At 33.3% G+C, this 13,245-nt stretch overlaps 1 protein-coding gene across 1 annotated transcript in view; it reads right to left on the reverse strand.

The window, feature by feature from the left end:
- LRRIQ1 (leucine rich repeats and IQ motif containing 1) overlaps positions 1 to 13,245 on the reverse strand; it is a 225,895-nt gene that overhangs the window by 167,642 nt on the left and 45,008 nt on the right. The window contains exons 13-14 of the mRNA XM_027842509.1: positions 9,556 to 9,749; positions 8,866 to 8,993 (exon numbers count right to left, since the gene is read on the reverse strand). Coding sequence (XP_027698310.1) covers positions 8,866 to 8,993; positions 9,556 to 9,749 — 322 coding nt within the window. The remainder of the gene's footprint in view (positions 1 to 8,865; positions 8,994 to 9,555; positions 9,750 to 13,245) is intronic.

The following is a 13,245-nucleotide window of genomic DNA, read 5'->3' on the forward strand; positions in this document are numbered from 1 at the left end:
ATGTTTTAATTTATATTCATTTTATTAAAAATCAGAATAAATATTTCTTCCCTTAATGAAAATATTAATTCAAAAGTCACTACAAAAGGAAAAAAAATGCATCACTGATCTAAAAATTATAAGCAATCCAATTTCATTTTTTCCAAAAAATAAACATTAAAACTGCCCAAAAGCATAACCTAAAGTGTCAGCATCCTACATGACCTTTGATAAACATTTCTTTGTGACAATTTCCATTTAGATAAAAAATATTAGATGCTTTCATTTTGTCTCTAGTCCATCCACTAAACCCAAAAGCTACTATAGAAGGATAGCTAAAGATTTAAATGTCCTAAAATTGTTTTGACAATTTTAGAGCAATGATCTTTGTAAAAATGAGCCATTAGACAAACTTCAATATTGCAAGTATTTATGATTTCTTCAAGTCGGTATCCTTTCCATTACTATAAGTATCAGTTCTTATACAGATTCTTAACCCCATATATACTTTAGAATTTCATTATCTGAAATGGAAAAAAAAATGCACTACCTGGTCTAGTGACCAGCATTCTGGTGACAGGCCTTAACCTTGATCAGGACAAAGTTTTAAATGACAGACATACACATCTGTCATCTAGCCTATAGTGAAAGCCTAATATTTGTAAAATATTCAGAGATTATATTTCATTGGCATGGCCTTTGAAAATCCAGTAAGTTACATGCAGGACAGCTTTGGAACTAATGTGTTTAATTTGTGATATACTTTAAAAAGAAAAGTAAGCTATATGTAATAGATGTTCATGGTTTCATATATATTATATTCATATTTGAGATATTAATATTCTATTCTTTGCTATATGCAATAGAAACTCAAGGTTTCATATATACTATTTTCATATTTGATGTAATATTAATATTCTACATGTCTTTGTTAATGGAAATGTTCATGTTTCTTAATGTTTGTCAAGTTTAGAACATAAGAAACAACAAAAATGAAAATCCTAAAAAAAAAAATGGAAAATAAATACCCAGTGGGTCACTTCCATACCATGGTAAGGCATTGGATTAGGACTCTAGTAGAGTGTTAATAAGTCACAGAAATATCAAGACTTTCAAGAAAATTAATAATACTTATTTTATGACTTTAATTCAAGTTCATAATAGAGAATTCTTTGAAATAACTAATTCTTAAGTCTAATTAAACTAATTCTTAAGATTAACTTTATGTTCAAAGTTTTCTTCATGACAATTTATATATGATTTAATATTTCATAGTATCACTTAATAATACTATATGCTATTCCTTAATTGCTATTTTGAAAAATTTATGAAAATAAGTGGTATTATAAAAGCTCAAAAATGTAACTGTAAATTTCAGACTGACAGATGTCTCATCATAAAGACAGAGAAGAAAACATTTGAATACTTAAAAGGAAATACTCTATTAAAGCTCTTAAAATGGGGCAATTCCACGGATTACAGATTCTTAATTAAAATAAACAAATCAAATATTATTCCCTAAGGTATCCTCCCCAAAATAAACAACCAAAACAAAACAAAATCCTAAAGAACCTTCTAAGTCTACTCATGATTACTTTTTCAAAAACTTTTCAATCCAATTACGTTAGCCATCAGAATTAAGGTAATAACAAATGCAAAGGCATAACAAAATGTGTTTTAAGTATTTATAACTAAGAGGTACTGGACTTTTTCTGGTCCCACTGTACAGATATTCATTGTTTCCTCCCTTCAACAACAACATGTCTCATAAAGCTTAGAGCTCAGAAAGAAAATTTATCCCTGAGAGATGGTGTGGTTTTCCCTCAGTGGATTCATGAGAGTCTCACTTTGAATCTTCAGGTTGGAGAACAAAGGGAAAAGATTAATATACTTTTTGATATCCCTTCAATCTCTGTTGTTCTGTTTTGTGTCTTTGTTATCTTATATCAAAAACTTTTTGAGCCAATGTAACTTTATTTGTATAGCAATACTATATGATGAATAACTGTGAATAATTTAGCTATTCTCAATAATAAAATGATCTAAGACAAACCCAAAGAACTCATGATGAAAAATGCTAACTGCCTCCAAAGAAATAACTGGTGGTGCCTCAATACACACCAAAGCAAACTATTTTTCACTTTCTTTCCTTCTTTCAAATTTGTTTTTGGTTCAAATTTTCTTCCACAAAATGACTAATATGGAAATGTTTTACATGATTGCACATATTTAACTTATATCAGATTGCTTATCATCTTAGGAGGGGAGAAAAGGAATTTGGAATTTGGAACTCAAAACAAAATAAAAAAAACAGAATGTTAAAAATTGTTTTTACATGTAATTAAGTGGAAGAAAGAAAACATTATTTAAAAAAATAAAGCTCTTCACAATATGGCCTCATCATACCTTTCCAGTCTTCTTATGCTTTACTCCTTTCCACACACTCCAGGATCCACCTACAGTGATCAACATGATGTTTCTGCCATGTAAAAGCCTTTATGCTGGCTGGCCTTCATTCCTGTAATACTTTCTCTCTTCTTTACTAGCTCTTTCTTTCCCTGGCTTCCTGTGAGACTCATTTCAAACCTCAACTTCTACATGTAGACTTTCTCAATCCTGTTAGCTGTTAATACCTTCTAGCCTAATACTGCCTTCCATCTACTGTTTATATATCTTGTACTTCTAGTTATTTGCCTTTTGTCTCCCTCATTAAAATATGAGTTCTTTAATGGAAGGGGATTGGCATTTCTTTGTATCCCTGGGCCTTAGTCAAGTGCCTGGCATATAGTTAGTGCCTAACAAATACATGTTAACTGATGGAAACCCACGTACTCGAAGTTCCTTCCCCATCCTAGTTGCTTCTACTGGACTGACTTCAGTTTACCAATGTCCTTGTTAAAACTTGGCACTCATAACTGAGCACAATATTCCTGATGAGGTCTGACAAAAGCAAATATATAGGATCCTTCCCCTATTCCTGGAAGCTCTGCCTCTTGTAACACAGCCCAAGATCACATTAATTTTATGGCTGCCACATCACAATGATTCAAATTAAAAATTATTAAAGTCCATCAAAATCCCCATACATTTTTTCAGAACTATTGTATAATAAGCATACCACTTTCAACTTATATTTTGTAGCCCTGGTTTTTTTTATACCCTAGTCTAAGAATCTGTATTTATCCCCATTCAATTTGACATTATTAAATTCAGCCCAATGCTAGATAGTCTGCTGAGATCTTTTTTTGGATCTTGACTCTCTCATATACTGTATTATTCATTCTTCCTAGTTTCATGCCATCTACAAAATCTGGTGAGTAGCGTCTTATGCAAAATGCTGATAAAAATGTTAAATAGCATGAACACAGATTCCTGGGATACTCCACTGGAGACCTATAGCCATGCTAACATTGAACTATTAATTACTCCTCTTTGAGTCCAGCTCTGAATCTATTTAATTATACTCCTAATCCATATCTCCTCATGTTCTATCTAATTCCACTCTTGTCTAATCCATATTGCCCCATTTTACTAACTACATCATGTAATGAAATAGCATATCCTATTCTACCAAAATACAAATCTAGGAACAGAATGAGCAAAGAAAAATCCAATAATAGTATTTAATGGGTCATTTCTTTTTTATTCTACCGAAGTCTCTCCATAGTGCTTTCAGGTTTCAAATTCCCTCTGCAAAAAATGGTAACAAAAAAATGTATTTTCACTTTTGGAACTGTGATAGACACATATCCAATAGCTTTATATAGTTTTCATTTTCACAACATAGCATACATATTAACAAAACAATAAATTATTTTTTTATTCTCAAATAATTATGCATGCCATCTTTAGCTTTTGATTTCTTCTCATATCTAACAGAAGACATTGCAACAGAGTTTAATAAATATCTGTTGAAAGAAGGGACAGAGAATAGGGCTTTTCCAGCCCACCCTTATACTCAGGTGCTAAAGAACTGGTTAATTAATAAATTTGTTGATAAATCATCTAGACTACATATCACTACTAGCAATTTTAGACTGGAGGCAGTATGTCTCAGTGTATAATGTTGGACATGGAGTAAGTAACTTCTTACTAGTTGTGGACTGGGGGGCAAGTCACTTAACTTCTCTCATCCTCAATTTTCTCATCTATAAAATGAGGATAACAATAGCACATACACCCAGATTTATTGTGAGGATCAACTGATATAAAATGAAATAAACACATGAAGAGCTTTGCAAACCTTAAAGAGCTACATGAATTTCAGCTATTACAACTAATAGTAAAAGTAGCAGTAGTAGTAGTAGCAGCAGCAGCAGTGGTAGCAGTAATAGTAGTAGTAGTAGTGGTGGCGGCAATGGTGGTGAGTGACAGTGGTAGTCTACAAAGTACATAAAATATGAATTCTTGAAAGAAAAATAATGTTACTACAGTTCTGGATTTCTGAACTATATTTTTTAATTCTTACCAGGATAGTCAAGGGGCTGTCATTATTGCTTATCTTATTCTGGGCAATATGTAGTCTTCATTCACTTGCTTATGTTTGTTTCTTTTTCTGTCTGTGGATTGTCAGGGGTCACTCCTTTGATAGTTGTAGGTCTCATTTAGGAATCTCTGTAGCACTCTGGGCCTTAATAAAATCAGCACAACGTCACCTGCAGGACTTTAATCACCTGTTAGGAATCTCTTGTTAGGATTCTTTGAAGGCCCTCCTCTAGGAAAGTGGACAACTCGATAAATAAATGTCTCCTTTGTGCCTTGCTCAATACTGATAATCCTGTAATAATCTATTGATAATCCTGTAATTATCTAAAATATCTCTGTGGATGCAGCTATCAAAGAATACTGTATGATCTTAACATATCATATGCAGGAGAGCCACCTTGTTAGAAAAAAGCCTTTAAGACAGAATTTTCCTTACAAAGACAAATGATTTTACTACAAACAATAGGAATACTGAGATTTCATATTCTCTGTACTTTTCTGTAGATTTCATGTCTAAGAAAGTATGGCTTGATATCAAACATCATTTATTAACTTATCTATTTGCTTTTATATATATATATATATATATATATATATTTTAGGGGGGGGAGGCAATGGAGGTTAAGTGACTTGCCCAAGGTCGCACAGCTAGTAAGTGTTATGTGTCTGAGGCCGGATTTGAACTCAGGTCCTCCTGAATCCAGGGCCAGTGCTCTATCCACTGTGCCACCTAGCTGCCCCCTTATTTATATTTATATTAAGAATGTTCATGCACATGCAGGTCCCATAATATAAAAATACTAATAGGAGTACTTTTGCAGTTATCAAAAAATTTAAAATGAAGTAGATAATCATTAAGCAGGGCCTAGGCGAACAAATTACGGCAAATGAATATAAAGGACTATTTCTGCATTGTAAGAGATGACAAAATGATGAATTCAGAGAATCACTGGAAAACATATGACACTGTATAATGTGTAAGAGTGAAGTAAGCTGAAGCAGAAAAGAAATCTACATAATGATAGGCTTCATCCCCAACCTCTCTTCCCTTCAACATTTTCTATTATCGTCAAGGGCACCACCACCCTCCTAGTCCCCTGGACTCCTTCCAATGGAGACATAATTCTCAACTTCTCACTATCTCTCAGCTCTCACATCCCATTTGTTACCAAAGTCTGATGATTTCACCTTTGCAACATCTCCCCCAAGTGACCCCTTCTATCTTCTCATGCCGTCCCTCACCTCCTCACGTCAGTACTCTTGCAATAGCCACCTCCTTGGGGCATTCCCTGCCTCAAAGTCTCTCTCTACTCCAGCTCATCCTCCACTCAGGCGCTGAAGTGACTTTTCTAAAGAGCAGGTCCAGCCGTGTCACAGGCCAGGTGGTGCCGAGGATAGAGAGCTGGGCCTGAAGTCACAAGGCTCATCTTCCTGAGTTCAAATCTGGCCTCGGACACTTACTAGCTGTGTGACCCTGGGCAAATCACTTAACCTTGTTTGACTCAGTTTCCTCATCTGTAAATTGAGCTGGAAAAGACATGGCCAACCACTCCAATATCTTTGCCAAGAAAACCCCAAACAGGATCATGAAAAGTTGGACATCATGAACAACAACAAGAAAAATCGTGTCACCCTCCCACTCAATAAACTCTAGTGGCTCCCTATTTGGTGTTCAAAGCCCTTCACAACCTAGCCTCGCTCTCCCTGCCTGCTTTTCCAGTCTTCTTACACCCCACCTTTGCCCCTCACCCCTCAACCCATACTCTTAGATCAGGAGACACTGGGCTCCTTGTCGTTCCTTGGACAAGATATTCCATTTCTTGGCTTGAGGCATTTTCATTGCCTGTCCCTAATACTGGAATCTTCTCTCTCCTCATCTCTGCCTCCAGATTTCTCTGGCTTCCTTCAAGTTCCAGCTGAAATCCCTTCTACAGAAAACCCTTATGAATCTTTCTTAATTCTAGCTCCTGCCTTCTCTTGACTATTCACTATTTATCCTCTCCATGGCATGTTTATTCATAGTCATTTACATGCTGTCTCCTCCATTAGACGGTAACCACCTTGACAGCAGGGACTATACGTTGCATTTCTTTGTATCCCCAACTCTTAGCACAGTGCCTGGCTCTGAATAAATGTTTATTGACTGACTGACAACACAAGTGAAAAGAACAGTGCAATAAAGCTGAATGCTATATAACTATAATGACTAATCTTGATCCCAAAGGACAGATAAAGAAATTCATCTGTCTTCTTTCCTTGGAGGTAGGAGAGGATGTGAGTGTAGAATGAAGCATACATTGTCAGACATAGGAAAGTTGGTTTTCCTTAGCTGTTTTTCTTTAAAATGACTTTGACATAAAACAAAGGGTACAATAAAACTTTAAAAGCAAACAAAAAAAATAATAGTGATAATAGTGATAACTAGGATTTATAGAGTGCTTTATGGCCTGCAAAGCACTTTATAAACATTTTATCCTCACAACAACCTGGGTTGGGGGGGGTGGTAAATGATCCTCACCTATAGATTAAGGAACTGAGGGAGACAAGTTAAGTGCTTTATCTAGGATCATATAGCTGGTAAGTGTCTGAGGCTGGATTTGAACTCAGGTCTTCCTGACTCCAGGTCCAGTACTCTATCCACTGTGCTTCCAAGCAACTAAGGATATAAGCATATAGGCTGGTAATCACCAACTCCTTAATCACTACTTTTTAACAGTAGTAATATCCAGATAATACTAGAGTTGGCCCGGGCAACTCTCTAAAACTGCAATTTGTGAATCTGGTACTGATCTGCACTGGTAGAGGGAGTTTCCTCAATGGGAGTTCCCTGTACTACAGAAGTCACTGATTCTGTCCAAACAGTAATATATACAGGGTGCCCTAAAAGACTTTTGAGACACCCCATACATGTGTATATATACATATATGTGCAAGAATGTATATAAATATGCTATATGTGTATATATACATATACATGTGGGTATATATAAATATATGTGTATATTATATATGTATGTGTGTGTATGTGTGTATATATATATATACACATATATATATGTAATCTATAGAACCCATAATTTTCCCCAGCCTTTCAATATCTTTCCCTCTTTCAGATACCTTGAGAATTCCCTCAAAACCTCTAGCATGGATTTCTACCTATACTTGGATTGGTACACCAGTTCTTCCCATCTTTGTCTTCTTAGAACTATTTCCACTTATTCCAAAAGCATATCAAGTACTAATATTGGTTATAAACATAGCAGATCCATTATCATTGGTGAAGAAAATGTTAGAGGAATGCTGACAGGTCTTTTCTATTTTTCATCTATTTGTTGTCTTCTTCCGAGTTTCATCTTTAAATGTTCTTTGGATGAACTGGCATTACTAGATTCTGATGGAAAATCCATTTAGGAGCAGTAAAGTTGCTATATGGGCACCCCAATTGATAGGTTTGAAAGCAGATTTTGTTTTCTACTTGCTACGGTCTTAAACTTCTAATGGACATTAAAATATTTAGAGGAGAAATGCTCAAAGGACAGACCACCCTAATGTGGTGAAGATTAAGAGAGAATGTAGACATCTTTTATTGTAAAAGAGAGGAAACATATGTTGGACATCTTCAAGTTCGGGCTGTCCTAGTCTGTTTCCCATGAAGTGGACAGCCCAAGTTAGCAGATTCGTCTTCAAAGCATTTTTTTCTATTTGCCTTTGATGAACAAATTAATCATATTAGAAAGAGTAGAATTCACTGAAATATTAATCTAAGACCAAACCAGAAGGAGATGTGCACCTATTTCCCTCATGTTTCAGTTTCCGACGACTTCTTTCTGGAAAGCTCCAGATGTCTGGTGGTCTCACGCTGAACTCCTGTGGCAGGTACTCATTTCCATTCAATGCCAAAGTATTTTTTAAAGTATTGCTTTATATCCTTTGGGAAATCAAATTTAAATTAATCTTAACAGTTACTATAAGAAATGTAAGTTGGAAGAAGCTTAGCACTGTCTTTCTAGTATATAATAAATACCATTTGAGAGAAAATGATATCTCAGGATGAAATAAGAAACTTCTTGTATTCTTTAAGGAATATATTCTTTACTAGGATAAATGAAGATTTCCCACAGAAATTTCTATAAATGTATGTTTGATAAAGAAGGAAGACTTTAAGTAAAATAAGCAAATTGTAACCTTAATGACAATTCAAATAACTTTTATCTTCACAGTGCTTTAATTCTAAATTTTAAAATGGATATAAAACTAGTTTAATATTTTGTAAATCAATTTATTTTGTTGTTATTGGAAAATGAGATACTAATGATAGCATTCTTTATTTTTGAGGGGACACTATGCATGTAGTTTAGTCAATTCCTCACTGCATCAATTACTTAAGAAAAGATAATTTACCTGTTTTGAGAGACAGTTAGAATCTGTAATAAAGGAAGCCAATACGAGGAGATTATTTCCAATGTTGAAATACTGTTGTCATCCAAGTACAATTCTCTGAGCAGAACTTGATTCTCCAGATATGGAAGCTACATTTAAATTTCATTTACAAAGATAATTAATTTATTCATTCAAACTTTAAATTTTAAAATAAACTAATAAAAATACCACATTTATTAAAATAAAATGTTTATTAATTCAAAATGCCAGTCTTTCTCAATATAAATTATAAGGTTGACAGTAATGTTTTTCATGCTATCCCTTAATTTTTTAAAAAAGATGACTTAATTCATAATTATAATTATCACTTGCTAAACAATGTCTCATACTTAAGAGAAAAATTGCTAACTCATTTGTCTCATACTTATCAGAAATATCATATGAGAAAAAGGTGTGATTTAATGTCTAATACTGTATGAAAAATAAATACAAGACTAATTCCATTTGAAATAGCAAAACTACACTGACTTTTTTAAGTCAGAGAAATCCATTTTAGTTTAAAATAAAGGAAAAATTTATTACCGATTATGACCACAAAATAATAATCAGGGATAAAAGTATTTAAAACTACTAAAACAATAAGGCTATCATGCTATACAGTTACACAAGGAAAATTACATATATATTTATCACTAGTGTAAAATAATTTACCTCAGTTAGGTAATTTCCCTGTAACTTCAAAATCTGAAGTAAACCACAATCTTTAATTCCTTCAACTTTAGTAAGATTATTATAAGAGCAGTCCAAGTACATAATAGTAGGAACACTGGAAAGACCTCTGGTGCTCATTAGCTGATTGTGATCCACAATTAGTTGCTGAAGAGATTTCAAAGATTCTAATCCACCTGAAAGAAAAGTTGCTAAGTAACATCAGTGATACTATACAATCTTTCAAATCCTAAGTGTGGTTCATTTTCTAAATTATTATCTACTATATTTCTGAAATTTTAAGTTAGGATCTATTTTAATTTTTTCTAATTTGTTTTTAACAAAAGTTATTAATTTTTTATTGTAAGAGTATAATAAAATCATAATTTGAAATGAGTATCTTAATTTTTCTGAAACTTGTCAAATCGACAAGCATTTATTAAGTGCCTATTATATGCCAGACATTGTGGAAATTTTAGAACATGGTAACAATTTAATAATACAAGATTAAATAAAATAATTCTTTTTTAAGTTACCAATATGGCACTTCTACCAATATTGGTAGAGGGGTATGAAGTAAAGAGCAAGGAGAATTTTTTAACTGTCTAAAATATTTGTTGTGCCATTTTCTATGCATTTAGTTAATTCTTTTTTTCTTAAAAAAGTTGCCATTTTCCAATGACTAGTTACCCCCACCTCTCATCCCAACCCTGAACACTACCTTCTGACAAATATATTTAAACCAAACAATACATAACATTGACCATGTCAAACAATGCATGACTCCTCTTCTGCACCACGGAACACTGGTTGTTTATCAATCCTCACTCTTGCCAATCTTCTCCTATAAAATAATTTGCTGACGACAATTTTTACTCCTGTTTTTCATAGTTCCTCATTAGCTATTGTAACCTACTCACACCCACCATACTTTTCTCCACTGATTTCTCTCCCTTTCTCTCTGTAATGCTTACCTTTAGTTCTGTGGTGTTCCACATCTTGCTGCCATATAGCAACTTCAATAAAATATTATCATTCAAAAGATGGGTCTTTGGTTTCATCAGACACTTGGAGTCAATAAAATAATTTTGACATTTCTCAAAATTTAGCCAGTCCACTCTTCTCATATTCAACACGAGCCCATCATATCATCCTATCCATATTATCTGTCCCAGACACTCATCTACCCTATAAAATCGAGGCAACAGCCATTCTTCATCTACCTGGTTTTCCTATGTAAGTGGACAGGTAAACTACTCTGAATGACTACAGCCCACCTCTAGAAAGCTCTGCAGTCTTTTGGGCTTTGATGCAATCAGCACAATGTCATCCTTAAACAAAAGTATATAAAGGGCTTCATCATCCACAGGGAATTTCTCCAATCCAAGCACTGGATTATTCCGATGAATATCTTTGCCAGGTATATATATACATATATATATGTATGTATGTTTTATATATATACACATACATACATACATACATACATATATATATATATCTGTTTTATGACCCACCTAACATTTTCTTCCAGGGAGTCATTGAACAGAATTGTTTCTGTTGTTGTTTCTTCTAAGGAACTTTGAATGATCTTGATGACTCAAAGAGAGTTACAAGGTTGTAAAATAATCTGTAGAATGTTATTCTAGCAAATCAAATTCTGATCACATACTCCCTTTACCATAATTATGTAGTTATATCACTTCTTTCTCATTAAAGAGTAAATTATCTGAGAATCAGGGTTGTGTCATTTTTATCTTAATATGCTGAGCACACAGTACAGTTCCTAGTACACAGTAGACATGTAATGAATATCAAGGTGTGCCACTAAGAACTCTGATTCTGGAAAGAATAACTAAAGAAAATTGTGAAACCTTTCTTTGCAAGTATTTAAAACTTTATCTAATGTTCTAACAAGCCAAACTAACTGTTTTCTTAAAGTAATTTCCAACTCTATGAAAAAAAAATATATATGTATGTGTGTATATTCACAAACATATGACATATATTTTTATTCAGAAAGTGCCAATTGTGTAATTTTCAGCAATTGTGGAGATTATTTGTAAGTTAAATATTTTCAAATGTTGTATCAAGTATATTTCAAATAGTGTTTCAAATATTTTAAAAACATTTCATATATATTCTTCATTTTTAGAGTCAACATATACTCTAAAGATTAAGATATACTTTCAAGTTAATTAAACTTAAAGCTTTTTAAATTACTTACCTGAATTTACCCCAAATACTATAAAAGAATTTCACTAGTCTAGGATTTCTCATAAGACTTTTCAATTTAGTGTGGGAATATACATGAGCTATTTCACCAGAAAGATGGATGGATCATCAATGGGTAGGTGACTTTTAAAAGTCATAAAGTACAGAAAAAAAAACTAATATAGAGAACTGACACACTGATTTAATTCTGAAAGAATTCAGAACACTTAAGAAATCTATTTCCTGTCTTTTGCAAACCCTGCCTTTCTCTCATTTTCACTTTCTTTTTTTTTCCCTCTGCATGAACTTTCCCTCTCAAGAAACCTCAGGATCCTAGAACATGACAATTTGAAGGTGCCTTAAATTTTTTCTGGTTTAATCCTCATCTCCCTCCCTCAATAAGACTCGTAAACTCCTTCTACAACATCCTTAACCAGCAGTCTTTAACCTTTGCAGGAATACTTTCAGTAACAAGGAATTCAGTATTTCATAAGGCAGACTATTTTTTTCTGATATCCCTTTAATTATTAGAAAGTTCTTCCTTAGACCAAGCCAAAACTCTCAAAATTTTTCTATACATAATTACTACTAGAATGGAAATAGAAACATTATTCAAGTTTTAGAGGAAGAGAAAAGAAATTCCAAAAGGGAAATCTTTCAAAAGTGCATAGCAAAATTTAATTATTAACAAATTTATAAAAAAAATTCCAAAAATGCATGGGTAAATTTTAAGGGTACTGGAAAATGACTGCAGAAAAAACATAAATTTAAAAAAACAAATGACTATTTTGAAAATTATACTCTATTAAACATATTTAATCATATAAATCATATTACTGGCTCTAAATATTAGCTAAATGCTGCCATTGTAATTCTTGCTGTTATCATGATGTTTTTGGATGAGGAAAGAATCATATAAAAAGGAGGAAGAAAAACAGTCAAATTTGTGAAAAAAAAAATACTAGGAGAAAACGAAATTAAAATTCACATAAAAGAACTTCCCTGTAATTAAAAATGGCTCTTCTGCTTATAGAGTAAATTGTCTGGTGTGGCTGGGGAGCAGGCTATTCTGACTTATTAATATCTGATTTGAAGAAAACTAAATCTTCCATAATTCAGAAGATACCTCAGGATATTCTAGGATGTCATCATGGAGGCCACAAGTATCTGGTTCGCAGTGAATTTTGGTGAGGAAATAATATGTATCAGGCACTGTGCTAACCACTGTACAAATAGGCTCAAAGTTGATCCTCACAACAACCCTGAGAGGTAGGTTCTATTATTATTATCCTCATTTTACTGTTGAGGAAACTGAGACAGAGAGAGGTTATGTGATTTGACCTAGGTCACATACCTAGTAAAGTGTCTGAGGCTGTATTTTTTAATTCAGATCTTTCTGACTCTAGTCCCACCATTCTATCCACTGCACCACCTAAACTGGTTGATGAAATGCCACATGAAAGACATTTTATTGTATAT

Source organism: Vombatus ursinus, unplaced genomic scaffold (assembly GCF_900497805.2).
Source record: "Vombatus ursinus unplaced genomic scaffold, bare-nosed wombat genome assembly UNPS02014874.1, whole genome shotgun sequence".
Classification (NCBI taxonomy): Eukaryota; Metazoa; Chordata; class Mammalia; order Diprotodontia; family Vombatidae; genus Vombatus; species Vombatus ursinus.